The sequence below is a fragment of the Chroicocephalus ridibundus genome, chromosome 3 (assembly GCF_963924245.1).
Source record: "Chroicocephalus ridibundus chromosome 3, bChrRid1.1, whole genome shotgun sequence".
NCBI classification, from domain to species: domain Eukaryota; kingdom Metazoa; phylum Chordata; class Aves; order Charadriiformes; family Laridae; genus Chroicocephalus; species Chroicocephalus ridibundus.
Window position 1 is genome coordinate 90,959,869 of NC_086286.1, and position 19,091 is coordinate 90,978,959.

The window sequence follows — 19,091 nt, forward strand, 5'->3', positions numbered from 1 at the left end:
AGTTATCAAACCACGAGTCCCTTATTTATTTTTTTTATGGCAGTACAGATGAAATTTTGTGGGTTTTTTTTGAGCTGTGGTGGTTTATGATTGGAAATCATTAAGCTAAATATATACTTTTGCTAGAATGCTTTCTTCAAGAAATCAACTCCTAATTTTAAATTGTCATATTCCAGTGCTATTCACGTGAGCTTATTATTTCAATAACCAAATAATATAAAGGTCATCAGAAGCAAATGAACTCATGTGAAACTAAAAGTCAGTAATGTCTTTACATGCATATAGATACAAATATATAAAATTCATAAAATATTAAAAAATTAGTACATAATATAGTGTTGTTGTGTTGGTTTTTTTTAAGAAAAAAGCTGTGGAGGGCTTTAAACATTTATGAATACTCTTCCCCCCCCGTGTTTTATAGGCCCTAGAATAAAACAGTATTCCCTTTTTTTCCCCCCTGTGCCTTGCTTTTCTCTGTTGTGGTGTTGTCTCGTTGTCTGTATGTAATGCATGGCTTCTAGATACCTGTCTGTCGGTGGCAAGGCTTTTTTATAATTTAAAGTTGCCACAACCCGTGTTTTTTATGGAGGCAGAATAGGATGAGTGCCGCCGCCTTTGTAAGTCAAGAGCTCATGATTGTGGTATCTTTTCTAGGTTAGCTATTCTCCAGTGCTCTCAGGGAGGGCATCATCAGTTATCACAGAGCAGTTGCTTCCCAAGCTAGAATGTTTTAGTCTGAGTCCCTGCATGTAGCAAAGTATAAAATTTAATGTAGACCCCTGCTTCAACCACTGACATTACCATAGGAGAAAACTTTCTCTTTCCTGTCCCCTTCTCCTCCTTGACTCTGCCTTGAAGTAGTCTCTTCATGATACAGCTGGTTGTTTCATATGTTTCAGGAAGGTAAAGACTGTAAGGCTGTTTCAGTTGTTTGTTTCTACTTGAATTGCTGGAATTTCTATTCACCTGCAACTTAAAAGCAGGAAGAAAAAAGGCCTTTTATCCCATTGTTGTATGTGTTTCTTAACTAGCAAAGAAGTTTTGCTCCTACTTCAGGTCACAGGAGAAAAGCACTTGTGTTTCTCAAAACATCACAGATTGAAAGTTATGGGTCTAGCTATGTGAAATTCAAGAGGGGAGTAGCAGTATTTCCAAATATTAATTTTTTTTTTTTTTTTAAGCAAAAAATTGTGGATATTTAAATGGCTCTTTGCCAAAATTAAAAATTTCTGCAGGAAAGGAAAGAAGAAATAATCTATCAGTTTGAACTGACAGAGTATTAAAAGTTTGAATGCTGTGCCATTTGAACCCGAATAAACCACCATATACTGAAGTTTTGTTCACAGTGGGAATTGTCAAATAAAAATAGCTGTCTCTGAGTGTTGTGGGAATAATTTGCAGAAAACTTGCTTTATCATGTTGAAAGAAAGAAAAAAAATCTGTCTGTCTTGGGTGGGGGAGGAAAGGAACTTTTACTTTTTTTAAGGTGCACTTAATCCACATACGATAAACACAAATAATACACAACTATAAACAAATATAAATATGTTTACAAATAAATGTAAATAAAAGCTTTTCCAGAAGCCATTTGCTTCAGGTAATTTTTTTTTCCAAATCCGTCCCTTTTAATTATATACAGACATTAAGCTTAATTAACCAAAACCCCAATGTTATTATTTCCCACCTATGAGTCTTTTGCATTTTCTCTTTTCCAAATAAATAGTTGGGTAAGGAAGAAATTTGTTTCCTGCTCCTGTGACCAGATATTCTTAAAACAGAAGCACAGACATCACAATATTACATCCATGTGTCTTGAGCATTGGGCTGTAGCGTGCCATCTTATACCATAGGGCGTTTTCAGTATAATGCCTTTTTTTAGTGTAAAGGTTATATTGTACCGTGCAGCTTTGCAGTACAAATTTGTTGTTGTTAATAGGGTTTTAGCGACATACTTCAGTTGATACTTCAGCTGAGAAAACTACTACGTCTTTGGTTCAAAGCAATAACTTGAAGCTATTAGGAGTTAATCTTTTCTTGTCACTAATGTGACCACTAGTCACATAACGTAAGGAAAAAATTAAAAAGCTGTGTTTATTTCCCAGTCCTATTCTGTGGTGCGTGGCAGTGGTATTTTCTCAATCATAATTTTTGGTCCAGGTACTTCTATCTTCTCCTTCCCCTTACAGTCTGAAAAAACAGCGTGGCTCTATGTATAATGGAGCTGGATAAGCTGGGCTGGCATCTCCATCCTTGGAGATACTCAAAACTTGACTGAACGTGGTCCTGGGCAACCTGCTCTGGTTTACTCTGCTTCCACCAGGCATATATTGCCTGGTATGCTTAGCAAAAAGGGAGCCAATAACAGGAAATAATTCTATTCCTCTAACTTAATTTGGAAAAGCTGCAATGGATTCTGCAAGTAATTTAATCTTCTTTTTCTCCCCTGTATGTTCTTAGTTGTCTTGCTTCTTGCTCTGTATTGACACTGACACAGCCACATCTTTTGTCTGGACCTTTCTTTCTCCAAAGAGTCACACTGGTAAAATGCTTTACTGGAAGTGTGAACATTAGGAGAGGTGCCATCAGATCACTTTTCCTGAGAATGCTGTGTGATTTTGTTTTTTCTTAAAGTTCTCTGTCTTTCATAGCATTTCTATATAGATACTGATGATGCAAAGTAATGGAGCTAAGTATCTTAGACAGGTTAAAAATAATAGCGTTTCCTCCCACTTTCCTTTAATTGCCCTCATGTTTTGCAAGAGAAGAGCAAACAAACTTCAGGTTTGTTTTGGTTTGTTTTGGCTTTTTTTTTTTTTTTTTTTTTACACCATACCATTTTGCCTCGTATAATGCATGCCAGCAACAGCAGGACCAGTTATCCTAAGAAATCATCAGTAGTTTTCTGGTAGTTTTATCAGGGTTTTGTGGGGTTTTGGAGGATATTTGGTTTACATCCTTTTGTTGCTACTGTATTTCATTGCCTTCGTAATAGCAGAGTAGCGTGAAAAGTTCTTAGGTGAAGTAAAGACAAGGGGGAAAAGTGACATACTGAAATTTGAATGCTTGGCAATCCCCTCTGTCTTACTTTCCAGGCCTTCGTTTTCATCCTCTGAAACTCTTCCCTGAAATCTTCATTCAAGACTCCTTGTCTGAGGACAGATAATATTTTTCTCCCTTTTTATAGCATAAATGATTGTTCTCAGTGTTCTATTGCTTGTTTTCACTATGTTTTCAATTAAATGTGGGCTTCAGTAAAAGATTCCATTAAATACTGCATTTTAAGTATATCTTTTTTTAAAACACAATGCCGAAAAACACTTCATCCTTTTAGTGTGTAGATCACTTGGATGTTGCTAAAAGATGAATACTTTTGTCTAACGCATTATAACCAAGACCCCATTGAGGATGAAGCATCATTGTTTTTCCCCTTAAGAGAGAATTTTTGAGAAAGTGGTTACCCCATAGTTGATACTATGCCGAGAAAAGAAGAGGTATTTTATACCTGCTACTGAAAAGTAGCCTTCTGATCAAAACTGCTCTTCTCTAGAAATTGTTTTCACTTTATAATAATATTTCGTATGCTTATTTGGATATGGCCAAGTATGTAATACTGGAAAATATGATTATAAGTAGTGTGCAGTTATTATATTTGTAATTTCTTTAGCATATCCTGAATATAAAAGAGGCATGATAAATGCAAGTAAGAAAATAAACCCCCAATTTAATGCCATAGGTCAGTAAAAACAAAATGGAGAGTTTTAGCATTTTTTGATTTGAAGCCCTTGAGGAAGACTTTTGCTAAACTTTTTATTTCTTTGTAAAAGATTTCTTTACCCCATTTAAAATCCAGGCTTTATCTGAGTAATAAGAAAGGATGATGTAAAGGTATTCTAAAGTCTTAAGTAGCCACATCTCACTTTAAATTGAAGTGATAAAAATTAAAGCATATATACTGGCAACTGCTTCAAAACATAATGATGTGGCTTGAATGAATGTTTGCAGTCTCCGGTATAGAGCAGGCCCGAGTACGCATGATATTCTCTCACATATCTTTCAAGATCCTCTGGAAACAAAATGAATGTCTTCAAATGTGTTCACAACTATATGTGAATGAGCTTGTATTTCAAGGTAAATGTTGGGATAATCATCCTCAGGAGAAAGGTTTTAATAAAGAAAATGCTCCAAGAATTCAAGGACATTGAAAGACATGCTATATTATAATGACATACTGGGAAAATGAAAGGTTAGTAGGCAAGTGTAATAATATGAAAGAAAATTAGTATGTATGTGTACTTGTAGCTGAGAACTACAAGTGCAGGATATAATTTAACCCTGGAGAACATTAAAAAATAATGCGTATGATGGGAGGTGGTTCAGGATGCCTTATGGTGATGGTATTTAGTGTATATCTTCAACTCTTTGGTTACTAGATCTTTATCTGTTTAGAGTCTAAAGTACTCTGAGTGACACAAGGGGAGGGACACTGTTTCGCCTCACTTCTGTCACCTCATTACAAATGTCACCAGCTGCCAAACTGGCTGCATTAGCTTTGCTTATAGGCCTGGTTAAATTTTTATGTAGCAGATCACGAAATAAATGCTTCGCTGATATACAAGCTTAGCTTGAGTACAGCAAATACAGATTTGCCAAACTGTTCTTTGTTAGAGTTACCTGACTATATTTGTGTCTTCCTAAAGTATGAATTAGATTTTATTGGTGCATGTGATGCATAAGTATGCTGAAGGAAAGTTCATGTGAATAATATCTAAGCACACAAACCTCCAGGCTTTTACAATAAATGTGTTGTATACATTTCTTCAACACTTGTGTAATAAAATGATGGGCATATAAAACTTTTTGAGTATAAGTAATTAGTAATCCATTATAAATTGAAAAAAAAACAACCTACATAAATCGTATACGTAAATTAAGTTAAAGTTTTTATGTAAGCCTATTGGTATAGAAGACTACTTAATTTTTAAAGTAATCCTTAACCTAACTAAAACTAGTGAATAGAGAGGTGAGGTCTAGGATCATCCAGTTCCTAAATATTAAGTGTTCAGAAAGTGACCAGAGTCATACCTGTGTGAACTAGTGTAACTTGAAGTCACTTATAGACTCATATCATCTGTCATACTGAGCATTGAAATTTGGCTTCCTAGTTGGGATCTTGGAGCAGTGATCTATTTATTCAATATTAGAGTGATAGTAGTCAAAAGCAGATTAAGCTAAGCATGAGCTTTTTTTCACTGTCATTTCTCTGATAATTTTTTTTTCTTATTGGTTTTCTTTTTAAATAAATATAAAACTTCTTCAAATGCAATCAAAAATTGTTTTCCATTAGGAGACTAAAGCATTGCAGATTTCATTACAAACATAGGCTTCAGGGACAAAAGGCCATATGTGTATGCTTTGTTTTTGAAAGCTTTGTCGTACAGTATTCAGGTGTATTGGAGTATTGGTACTTGGAGTATTAGTCTGGATTTAAGAGAAATTTCTATCAAGGCAAGAGTAGAAAAAGCTAACGTTTTTATTTCATTTTTTGGGCAAGAGAGTAAACTTGATTTATTTAATGATGGAACAACTAATAAATACGGCTTAGGTTCTGACAGACCAAATACTCAATTGCAGCGTAGTGTTTTGTACCTGAGAGGGATTAGCCTCTTGAGTATGTAGTTTGCCAACTTTGTGATGGTTTCACAAAGTTATCCTTTGTGTCTGAACCATTTGTGCTATTAAGACAAGGAGGAATTTACTCTCAACAAGAAACAGGCTGTTGTAGAACAAACATAGCTTTAATTAATTGTATAAACACCTTTGTATTTCTGAATTTACTTTCTATGCTCACTTGATGTCTGTCTAATTATATGTAATTCTCCACAGATATATTCTACTAATGAGTCTTCAGGATCGAAATGAAAAGCTTTTCTATAAAGTGCTGACTTCTGACATTGAAAGGTTCATGCCTATTGTTTATACTCCCACTGTGGGACTGGCTTGCCAACAATATGGTTTAGCATTTCGGAGGCCAAGGTATGTAAGTTTATACTTCAAATAAAAGTAATTGTATCTTATTTTCCTCTTGGCAGGTTTCTGCAGGGCTTTTCTAACATAGCTGAATGTAAGCCAAAACTGCAATAATTGAGATAATTCAAACTACACTTTTGGTCTACATTAAACAATAATTTGTATTGCATTAGGAGGGCAAATGGTTGTTTTAATTGTATTAAAACCTGGGTACATTTTTAATCTCATTAACTGCCTTTTTTGAAATCCTAGCTGCATGTTACAAGACCAGAGAAGAATGGATCCTTAGTCTTAGATTTCTGTTAGCAACCTGAAGAGCATAGACTTTTACCTATATAAATATTTATATTATTGGTATTTTATACATACGTATATAAAAATAAATATATAAACTAAGGGTGCATTATATTTGCACCTACTGACATCTTAAAAATAATCAATAGTCATCAAAGCGCCTGTTTCACTGCTTAATAATTTGTTGTTTCAAACGTTGGTTTCTGGAGTGCTTTTATTCTGTAAACAGCGTCTGTATTTATAGAGTGTTGAAGAAGTGGTATGAAAGAAGGGTAGATGCTTCTGTTTCACTCCGCCCCTTGAACATCAGCCCAAAGAGTTTGAGATTTATGGTGGCTGCTGTTTAAGAACCATGTGCACCTTCAAGTGCAAACTGGAACGCTTTGGAGGCTTCTGTACAATTTTCTGGCAAAGGAAGAGATAAATGAGCTGTATGTGCATAGCTCTGTTAACAGAAATAGTTTTTTTACAGTCAAGGCATTGATCGGAAATAAGAAGCTTGCAAGACTAAAGGGAACAAATGACTGCTCACAAATTCTTCAGCAGGAGGTATTTGAGGGAGAAGACTTATGGCTTCAAGGTTTTGTTATTATCAATGTAAAAATCATTTTGGCCTTGTGACTGACAGAATGAGTCAGGACCATCTGGCCAACTGCAGAAAATAAGAATTCCCACTTCTATACACATTTAGAAGTTCAAAAAGACCTCAAGAATGCTTACTTAAACCTGTGTAACGATCTGTGGCTTTTAGGTGCCTTCCCTAGCAAGAGAAGTCATCTCCTTTTTTCCCCCTCAGTATTTACCACCACGGTGATTTTATTGGCCTTCCAGGAAGTCCTAAATGTGCCTGCAAATTAAGTCTTTGCCTAACCTGGTCTCATTGCCCCTTGTTTTGATATCCATTGCTGTACAGCATATTGCACAAGGAGCACCTCTGCCTGTGCACGTACTTTTCACTTTCTCCCCAGACCTTAGGAGCATCTGTGGAGAAAAATAACCCTGTTAAATTTGACAATTCAGTTGAGTGTCAGCCTGCAGCTGGTGAGAAACAGCTTGCAACAGCAATTGAAACATCCCACCAGTCCCCTTTAGAGACTTTCAGATTTCTTCAGTCTGATCCTAAATACACTCAAGAGATGTGGAAAAAACTGATTTGGGAGGTAGGGACAGGGAGAGGAAACACTTCAACTTTTTGCCCTTTTTTTTATTTTCTTTTATTTGGTGGATTTTTTATCTGCAGTGAACTTGGAAACGTGCCCTAAATCTTTCTCCTCTAGATATTAAGACTAAAATCCTAGTTCTCGTAGTTCACATTGCTCTGCCATGATTAAATTTATGGATCTGTATAGTTAACTTGAAACAAATTACACTAGAGACATGCAGTTAGAACAGATATACAGGGAATCAAGAACTACTCAGTTCTCCACAATGTAACTAAGCCACTCTTTAACCTCTCCTGTAATAAGAATTGAGTAGACTTTAAAATGTTATGGATTTGTTTGAATCATTAATGTATGTCATCACAAGCTTACATTTTGTTTTGCTTCTTGTTTCAAGTATGATATAAAAAGCTTTCAAAATCAAGGCATAATAGCAGTAATACATACATTGTGCAGGCTTTGGAACAGCAAGCTGAACTTTCTCAACTCAACAAATGACTGCAGCATAAAACTACTAGTGCATATAAATAACATTGTACTAACTTGCTGTGTTCCCCACGGACTTTCCTCTGTTCTACTTTAAAAACCTTGTTATTCTGGCCCATGGATAGCAAGCTTCCATTCTGATGATATATTTAGCTATTCTGAACAGTGACAGGGACGATCCAAGTGCTTGTTGAACATCCTCATATTTGTATGTTCTTAAAAGTATGATTTTCTTTACCAATGTTGGAATAAAGTCTGTTTTCCTTCCAAAAAAGTGCTCATTTCCTTATTGAAAATGAGCAAATTTGAGGCAGCTGATAGTACTTGCATAATTTCTTTCCCTTATCATTTAACTTAAAAAATATATAGCTTTTTAGGACATTCCATAATTCAGTATTTCACACTGTATTTTTCACTGCAGCTGAGCTGCTAATGAGTGAAATATGTTTTAAACAATATGAAATCATGTTTTAACTGATGTGGCTTTTGGTATTCAGTTTTATTCTTGAGCTTCTGAAGTCAGCCTTGGCTATATTCATCTGTCTGCTGCTTCCCAACTATGCGCACTTTATATACGTGACTGACTGTCTGGGGAGATGTATAAGATATTTATAAAAGTCTGTTTTATTTCTAGTCCTGCTGAATTGCCTCACTACTTTCAAATAAGCGTTTTAATGACACATTTAAGTAAAGATGGCTGAAAAACACGTACAATCTTCTTCTGCCTAATAAGGATCTCATAAATATTTTTTTCTTAAGAACAAAATATCATCGGCCAAGTCAGATGTTTACTCTTTCCATAAAATTTCCAATTGCTACGTTCCCGTTATCTCACTACCTGCTCTTATCTTCCCACACCACCCATCTGATGCCAGTCTTCATTAGATGTCTCAAAGGAAGGGACTGTAAAGAGCTTCCCCTTTGGCAAACTCTTTGCTGCTTGAGGAATAACATTGTGATCTTCCTCTGTGCTCTGATACAGAGATCTGTTGTGTTTGCTTTTTTTTTTTTTTTTAAGAAAAACCTTTTCTAAATTATTCCAAAACCTGCTGTGCAAAGCAATCAATTTCATTTGGTTAGAAATTATATTCTAGAGTGTGACTCATTTAGCATTAAGTGTTATATAGCAGCATCCTACATAAACAGCACCCTCCATGAGGTGAACGCACAGGGAAGAACATTAATTTAACAAACAGAAGGAGAAAATGGTATAAAATTTAGTCCAGTCTATACATCCTCATGTTTTTTATTATCTGATTTTTTCCAGTTGTTACAAGTCAGGAAAAAGGTATGATCTCATCATACCTTAAAAGAAAAGGTCTTACCTGTAAGAACTGTGTGTATCTGTTTTATGCTGACTCCTATCGAAATGTCGCCTTTACTGACAACATTGAATGTTTTCCTTTCAGAATGTTTTTTGTTTCCGAACATTTTTGTTACTGTATCTTCCCAAAGCTCAGAAGATGTTTGGTACTTCATAGTTAAACAAAGATCCTATTAGTAACAAACTTGTTTATATAGGTGAAGAAGTTAAAAATTTCCCAATTGCTGCAGATCGTACTTAGCGCACTGGATGTTGCAAGGCAATGTCTTTTTATTCGATTTAAATCTGTGAGGGGTTTTTTTGTATTCAGTTAGATTTCTTTACGTTGTGAAGTGACTTAGAAGACCCTGGCTCACAAGATATGTCTTCAGGCAAGAAATAATGAAAATTAATTTATAGAGTTAAAAAATAGGTGTCTTATGGGATCATTAAATGAGATCATCTTCTGTGACTCCCTGGCATGTTTTTAGAAGACTATATGGGCTCACATGATGTGCTTACAGTTATAGAAGGACACTGTGGCTTAGGCGAGATATTTTTCATCCTGAAGCAGTATTTTGCAATTATAGAAGAAACATTCATGGCTGACCAGCTGATTAAGCAACATTTCTCAAGAGAACCAGCTGCAAAGTAACTTGACTCACTGGTTTGAAGCTTGTCTGGATAATTGGCATTTGTTTGTAAAATGAAAACCCAAAATTGCATTACTCACTGCAAATATTCAGCTTAAAATCCACCATTTTAATGAGTAAGAGCATCATTCTAGGAATAACCAGTACAGATCTGATAGCAGATCTGCTACACCACATTGTTACAGAAACATAATTTCTCTCTCTGGTCTTCCTCACAACCATTGAGGAGGATGAGGGAAGAAAGAGGCTCCTCCAGGGTAGGTCAGAGAAGGAATTTGGACCAGTACAGATAAAAGCTTTAAAGGCTTATGCTGGGAATGTAATGGAGTTGTGGTTTTATTGCAGTGATCGTGTTAGCATTAAGAGTGTTATCTGAGAATCTCTATATTAGGTCACTTTTTGGTGCAGAGTTTCTATCCATCATTTGAAAAATAAATTCCTAAAGTAAAAAATTCTTCAGTTGCACAAAGCGTGTACATACATATGACAACTTTTGCTGACTTACCAAGAAACAATCCATTTCTATAAATGGATTTCTAAAATATAACAGTTCTTTCAGTTGCTGTATTCATCCAAAAAGAATAAATATGGGAAAGTTCAATGGAAATTTCCTCTAAGAATCCAAAATCAACTTTTTACATCACATAGAGAACACCCAGGAGTTTTAAGGGTCTTGTGTAAACTCAGCATTCAGAGAGGGGAGGAAAAATTGCCAAGTATTGCTATGCTGAAGACTTTGGATGTTGTTAAAATGTTAGGTGACTGTTTATGTATTTCCATTCCTAGAAGGAAAAGCCATTTCAAACAGAATATGAAGGCAGCAAGCCCTGGTAGCTATTGCAGCCACACAGGCATGGCAAAGTTCCTCTGAAATAACTTCCCAATGCAGTCACACGCTGTCAAGCAGACTAGGAACCATTTTTAAAGCAGCTATATTGAAACTGATGCTGCATATTGAAGATACAGATGCGCTCTCTTAAAAGGCAAAGTATGCCAGCCTTAGCTTTGAAGTTATTTTTCTTTTTTTTTTTTTTTTCCACATCCAGACAAAGATCTTGTGCAGCAAAGTGTTCTCACAGAAGTTTTCTTCTGCAATAATTCTTTCAACTCTGGTGTTTTTTGGTTTTTTTTGTTTTCCTTCTTCACAAATGACGAGGCATATCTAGAAGTTTCTTATTGACCCCAAGTGTAAGCAAGGTTACATTTTGAATTGACTTTTAACAAGTATTTGAAAAATAAAATTGGAATGTTATTAACACTAACTCTTGGAATGTTATTAACAGTCTTTATTACCAGCTTTTCAGAAGGCAATTTATCATGCTAAATACTCAGTTTGCAAGTGCTGATATTAGGCCAGATTGCCTCCTCACTGAAGTGTGTGACTGACTCGGCACATACAAATTTGAGATCGGTTTCTTTCCTCATTCCTCAAAGGGAATGTATTTATTTACATTTATTGTATGTATTTACATTTACAATGGTTCAGATGCTCTTTATTGAATGCAAGTGCTGCAAGTGTGAGTTCTGTTTTTGTTGACATAGTAATGTTTACATATTGAGATTGTCAGCTGCAAGATAGCATCGCTCTTTTATAAAGAAAATGAATTAGAGGGTAGGGAAATATTTATTTCCTGGGACAGAACTTACAAAACATTAGACCTTGGCAGCAGAAATTGCAGTCTATTTGCCAGCACACGGTTGATCCTGCAGTACATTTCATAGGGTTTTTTAATGAGGCTTTTGTTGGAGTCCAGATTTTTCTTTTCCTTAATTCCACTGGATGCTTTTGACATCCACGTCTCTTCAGAAACCAGATTAGGCTTACAGAAGGCCAAAAACTTCTCAGGTACTCCTTGATCACATGAGCCCAGAAAGTTTAGTTCTTCGTGCTTCTTTGTGATTGTCTCACGCTCAGATACATGGTATTTTCTTGCTTGAAACCAGAAGGTCTGGATTCATTTCACCTAACTTCTTCACCAGTATAACTGCCCCCTTAGATTTTTTTCAGCACCTCTAGATATTTTTTGCCAGGCAAAACAGATGTATGTATTTTTAGAGTTTTATTAATCTGATTGACACTATGGATAATTTTCTTAGTACCTTCATTTAGTTAAAATTGATTATTGTGTAACATAAAATTATATGAAATGATATAACAAAGCAATAGTTTCACAGTCTTTTTTCCTAGTACTTTTTCTCTGAAAACTATGCAGAATTTTCATCTGGCAGTGAAAAAAAGGAAGCATGGGGTTTTTTTTTTTTAAGCAATCTCTTGTAAGGCCTTCATCATTAGGCTGTGGACATTGTCTGCCTAGACTTTCGAAAAAGGCTGTGGACATTGTCTACCTAGACTTTCAAAAAGCATTTGACACTGTCCCCCATAGAATTCTCATGGAAAAACAGGCGGCTCATGGCCTGGATGAGCATACGATCTGCTGGATCAAGCACTGGCTGGATGGGCGGTCCCAAAGAGTGGTGGTCAATGGAGTTAAATCCAGCTGGCAGCCGGTCACAAGTGGTGTCCCTCAGGGGTCAGTGTTGGGACCATTTCTGTTTAACATCTTTATTGATGACCTTGATAAGGACATGGAGTGTATCATCAGCAAGTTTGCAGATGACACGAAGCTAAGCGGGAGTGTTGATCTGCATGAGGATAGGGAGGCTCTACAGAGAGACTTGGATAGATTGGACCGATGGGCCAATGCTAACGGTATGAGCTTCAACAAGGCCAAGTGCCGGGTCCTGCACTCGGGCCACAACAACCCCATGCATCGCTACAGGCTTGGGGAAGTGTGGCTGGAGAGCTGCCTGGCAGAGAAGGACCTGGGGCTTCTAATTGACAAGCGGCTGAACATGAGCCAGCAGTGTGCCCAGGTGGCCAAGAAAGCCAATGCCATCCTGGCTTGTATTAGAAACAGTGTGACCAGCAGAAGGAGGGAGGTGATTGTCCCCCTGTACTCAGCACTGGTGAGGCCACACCTTGAGTATTGTGTCCAGTTCTGGGCACCTCAATGTGAGAGAGATATTGAGATGCTGGAGCGAGTGCAGAGGAGGGCAACGAAGCTGGTGAAGGGCCTGGAGAATAAACCTTATGAGGAGCGATTGAAGGAGCTGGGACTGTTTAGTTTGAGGAAGAGGAGGCTGAGGGGAGACCTCATCACTCTCTACAACTACTTGAAAGGACATTGTGGAGAGGTTGGTGCTGGTCTCTTCTCACAGGTAATTAGTGATAGAACAAGAGGGAATGGGTTCAAGCTGCAGCAGGGTAGGTTTAGGCTGGACATTAGGAAAAAATTCTTCACAGAAAGAGTGTTCAGACACTGGAATAGGCTGCCCAGGGACGTGGTGGAGTCACCATCCCTGAATGTGTTTAAGACTCGTTTAGATGTGGTGTTAAGGGATATAGTGTAAGGGAGAACTTTGTAGAGTGGACCTGGTGGTTGGACTTGATCCCAAGGGTCTTTTCCAACCTAAATGATTCTATGATTCTATGATTAGGGCGGTCTCTGAAATCAAAATGTGTTGCAATAAAGACATAAAATATGGCAAAATGCTTCTTTGAAAATAGTCTGCTGGAGTTCCATTCTCCAACAGGCTCTGGTGTAGGTTGTGTGTATTAACAACATGGCTCAGGTGGCACATTAGTCTGTAACATTACAACAGAGAATTAGCATAGCTGTGGCATTTCTTCTAATTATAGACAACCTTTCTCTTGTTGACTTCAAAAGCCTGGCGACGATGGCAGTTGCAGCCCCTCACCAGGCACTTTTGTAATATATGTTGGTTTGTCATTTTCACTTTTGTCTTTTATGAAGATGACAACAGTTGACACTTTCCAGGCAGCTTTTCATCTTGTTTTTTGTATGGCCTTTCCATTGAGTTCAAGCACTATGACATCTCATGACACCCAGTAATTCTACTCTTTGGCTTGATTCTCATCTGCTCTGTTACCTTCATCAAGTGAAAACTTAGCTCAGCCTGCTGTTGCTTCCTCAGCTTGAAAGTAAAGCTAATAGAGAGAATTTAGTAAAGCTAAAAGGAGAATTGGCACAGCGCGAGAGTGTTGTATTCCTTTCTTCTCCTAGACTGTCTTCTAGAAACGTACTACACTGGATTGTGTCCAAGGTGTATTCAACTTGGTCTGTCAGCAGGTGTGAGAATCTTGCATAGAAGATGTCAGTTGGTCTCATTGTGGTCTTAGAGTGCTCTGTAAATGTTAAGCTAATTTATCAATCTAAGAAACAGTTGAATGAAAAAAAGTTATATCTTGATTTTGAAAATATGAGGATGTTCTTTGGGTTATACATACGTAGTCATCTGGTCTCTTTTGAATTGTGCTAAATTTATGGCTTTTGGCAATATTCTGGCAAAAAGTTCCACTAGTGTGAATTTTTCTCTTTTTAATAAACTTGCACCTAAGAATAAAACCATGAATGATTAGCCTATGCTAAACTGAGAATATATAGTCCTGACCTAGCATTATGAAATACAATGGCCTCTATGTGGTGTTATTTTTTGTGTGTAATTGGTGCTTGCATGTAGGTGTTACCTACAGCAATAGTGGAAGGATGGTGTTTACAGAAGTCATGCTTTGAGCTATTCTTTCACTTAGTCTTGTGTGAGCTTACCTATTGTTAGCCTTTTCCTACTCACAAGCTGCATAGATGATTTCTTGCACTGGTAATCTTCTGGGGGCTTTTCATCATGGTTATAAAAGAAGGCTTGTCCTAAAACACATCACAAGCGTGAAATTTCTGGCTTTCAGACCTGAGTTTGTACCTCTTGATGGTGCATTGCTCTGTTTTTTCTGGAGGGAGTACATCTGGGCTGTGAGCAGGAGGAAATGAGGCCATCCCTACTCAAAACATGACTCTCTCAAAATGTCTGTCAGCAGTCAGTGTTTGGTCATTTTTTTTTCCCCTCTTAGCACAGTCTTCTATGGAAGACTTCTAACAAGCTTCAGGGCCCTTCTACAACACCATCCTTGGTGGTTTCTGTGCAAGAGTGCCAGAAATATCATACGGGCCATACCTACCTGTCTGTCTCCTTCTCCACTTCCTTCACACCATCCTGGCTATTTGCAGGGAATCCCTGTCCTCATTTGGTTTGTACTGTTATTTTTTTACACTTTTCCACCATCTCTTGTGTGACATTAGAGCAGATAGTTTTCCCTCTTCCACAGATTTGGAGGACTCAAATTTATCTTTTCAAGGGCATCTGCACTCTGAGCCAATGGGTACTTACACATCTATGGGTTTTGGCATATGATGATTATCTTCCTCACTATGCATCCTACTGAGAGAGTTGTCTGAAACAAAGACGTTTCTTACTGAGGCTTTTCACCACGTGGGAAGGACAGTTTGTGTGACTGTTATTAATGCAGTGCTTATTCGACCCTTCTCGTTTGGTTTGTTAAAAGAGTCATCTTGTGGATCTACGTGCAGAAAACTGGACAGAAAGTACATGATCCCAAGTTAAATGTCTTTATTCTGACTAATCTTTTCTCTCTAGTGCCAATACCACATAAAAGGTAGGCTATATCCGTTTCAACAAATAAACTATATCATTGCCTTTTAAAAATAGCAATATTCTTTTGGCAAGTTATAGTTTCATATCAATAATTAGGACTTGTACCAATACATAACCATGTCACTCCTCAATGTCTTCCTTTTTTCCTGAATTTTTAGGGAGATTTTGACTCTATGCCAGCCCACAATACTGCCTTCTGCTTACAAGCTTCCCCGTTTCCCGAAGTAGTACATTCCTTAATGAAATGTACTTTAAGGGAGATTTTATTTAGTTTTCACACCTCAACTTGGCCAAAGACTTGTGAGCAACACTAAAGTATCAGGTAATACAGTACAGGAGAGGTCTACTTATTGGCTCTGCCCTGCTCCACTCAAGCAATATTTATCTACCAAAATTTTCCCATCATGAAACAGCCTCTGTCAACCTAACAGATTTATACAGCCCCCTAATTGTCAACACCATTTGGCCCCTGAAGCAAACCTTTTAAGAGTCACTTGCTTCAATAAGAGAGCCATAACTTTCCTTCATTCAACACCTTTTCAAGGACAGACTATCAAATCCCACGCAATGTTTGCAAATGGATGTTACTTCTTTACCTGTTGTGCAAAATAATAGATATAGTTGCCTCCCTTCTGCACTGAGGGGCTTTGGGCAATTGACAATAGTTTGCATATCAGTGGCCTGGAATTCTGCACCATCCTAGCACTCATTTAGTACTACACAGACAACTGGCAGCTTGTGCCACACGAGCAAACGGGATGGTCCAAGATTTTTTCAGGTGTCTCATCAGCCTTTGGAACAGCAGCTTGAATTTTCAGATTCTCTTATCCAGAGAGTGTGAATCCCTTTGTGGATGATCCTGGTAATGTCAGATCCTCTAAGACAGTGCTTAAAGTAAAGTGAGACACAGCACTGACACTGGTGGCTCCAGCATAAAGTGGGTCATAATTTTAGTTTTAAGATCTGAATCCCTTGTCTTGGAGACTTGAACTTTTTTGCCGTGAATGGTCTTCAGTATATCGATGTCGACTTCTCACCAAAGCATCTCAATCTCTCATCATTTGGAATGGCTTTCAGGGAAAGAACATATCATTTTAATGTTTAGGAGCATACTTAGTAATAATAAATAAGTTTGTGCTGTCAGTCTCAGTTGCCCCATATTTTGCTCCAGGACTCTGGCCACCACATCACTGTGTATGATGTATATGTTAGTTTACTCCTAGGCTTCTCTCTAGAGCAATGCAACAGATTTGCTGCAGGAGGTGAGGTAAATCCTTCAGTGCAGCCAAATACAGCCAGAAACTATAAAGTTAGAAACTACTTTATCTATAAGAATAAATGAGAATAAATGGTCTGGGTTTTGGTGAAAAGAGGTCAGGAAGGGAGGAGAAGCCACAGCTTATTTATTGAGCCTGTTGTGCACGCCTTTGGTGCCAGGCATGCTTAGCCTTCTAGACTGACAAAAAAAAAGGTCCTTTTAGAAGACTTATATGTTACCTTGTGATTTCTGTGGCTGTTAGCTGTTCTTGCAATGGGAAGTGTGTACGCTCACAGGCTATTCTCTTGCCCTTCTTTGCGCTGTTTAAACTTGCAATTCATTGCTTGAGAAGTACCAAGAAAAAGGTGTGTGTCTTTTTCTCCCTTCCTATGGCTATGCTGTGGAAGGGAAAGGGCTTACATAACGGGTTAAGACATAAATGGTATTACTGCATGTGTTTACAAGTAGGTATCACCACCAGTTACGGATGCATGGGTAGGCACCGTGAGCATGTTGCAGTGATTGATAAGCATTTAGTGTGGGGTTTTTTTATATTGAGATCTTCTTAGAGATAGAAGAGTCCTGCTCTCTGCCTCAATGCAGAGAGTTTTTTCCAAGTCCCCAGTAATTCCCATTTATATCTCCTGATGTTGCAAAACGAGGTACCCAGTAGTATTTCAGATGAGACACCAGTGACTTAGAAACATTACAATGCTTTATTAGCTCATTCTGTATATATCCCAGCTCACGTCCAGAGCATGTTTTCCTTTACGGGTGTGCTTGCACTGGAATTTCTCCAGCTCTCGTTTTCTGTACATTTGTTGCACGTCCTTCAGCACCACCCAAATCCCCTGCTTACACATTCAGCAGCTTCTCTGTTCAAAAAATACTCTCATTACTCAGCAGTCCAACGTTGTCTCATTGTTGCATTTCCAATACAAGATATAGTAGCTTTGAAAAAACCCAACAATCAGTTATTCCTGTAACTGTATTGGGTGAAGTCCAAAAGAGGAAGGAAGAACCCCAGCAAAAACATTCTAACTTTGCAGTAGCTTGGATATTCTAACATCATTGCTGTCTATTTCTGTCTAGAAGCTTTCTAAATAGATAGGGTAAATAGGCCTTAAAATGGAAAATTGAAAGTGCGGAGAAGTCATAAAGATTTTCAGCCTTTAAGAGGGTAACAATGGGATGATTGTGTTTTTCAATGTATCTCGTGTTTCTCTATTTACAGCTAGATGCTTTTAGTTGGGGAGATTTTTACACAATGCTTTTGAGACAGCCATATGTCCCTGCTGATATGAGGCTTCTGGAAAAGGCAAGAGAAAAGTTTAGGGTTAGAAATGAACCCTTTTATTTCTTGCATGGCATCCATCCTTTTTAGCAAAGTTCTATAGCTTTTACAACTGTTCTTTTATGTGCGCTGTTCAATAAAAAGGGTCAGCAATGTGAATTATAATAAACTTAAAACAAACATAAAAAGGCTAGGTCATAATAACTTTACCAAATCTATTGTAGAGTAGCATTAACGTAGTGTAATTTGCAGTTGGGTGGAGAAAGGTTAGTGAGTCATTTGTCATCCTGACCTCTGCCTGACCACAGGTCATGATCCTGACCAAACCGTTCTGTCATTCTATGAAATAACTAGAATATGAGCATGGGGGATTTGTGATTCTCAAGTAAATAGCATATCTAAAAGGATTTCAATTCTGCCCTATTTCCATTTGCAGCAAGCAATGCACCTGTTTCTGTTTCAGTTTGCCACTTCACATAGAATGTAAAAATACTCCAGTGCACGCACTAAAATGAAGTTCTTCTTGAGGATGGTTGTAACCTCAGTCATTAGGTGAGTGGTTAGTACATTGCATTCAAGCTTTACTGTGAAAGAAGTGTTACCTTTGAAAGATGAATGAATATATTGCCTATAGACTTTCCATGGCAGTGTCCTCAGAAAAGCCTGTGCCTCTTTTGATGTTGGACTTGAGCCTTCAAGTCCCTCGAACACCTAGGAAGCTCACAAATATTGTTTCAGAAAGAATTCTACTGTGACTGCTAGATGATGCTTTTTGAGTACCTCCATCACCGCATATGACTGCTTCCATGACTCCTCACTACATCCGTTCCATATCCTGTGCTGGTTTTTTTTCAAGTAGATCTATAGTAAAGGCTAGCAATAATATTAGCCATTTGTGTTAGCTGATACAGCATGCTGCAATTTTTCCCAAAAACGTTAATACAGACTTTATGAAATGAAAAACTTTACATGGGGTCATGACTGAATTTATATAAAAAGGAGGGAAAGTGCAAGACCATTTGCCTCTAATGTATGAGGCTAATTTTTATGACAGTGGGCCAGATACGTTCCAGATGTCTAATGCTTA

General features: G+C 37.5%; 1 protein-coding gene across 1 annotated transcript in view; it reads left to right on the plus strand.

Moving 5' to 3' along the window:
- ME1 (malic enzyme 1) overlaps positions 1-19,091 on the plus strand; it is a 183,226-nt gene that overhangs the window by 43,543 nt on the left and 120,592 nt on the right. The window contains exon 3 of the mRNA XM_063330091.1: positions 5,884-6,033. Coding sequence (XP_063186161.1) covers positions 5,884-6,033 — 150 coding nt within the window. The remainder of the gene's footprint in view (positions 1-5,883; positions 6,034-19,091) is intronic.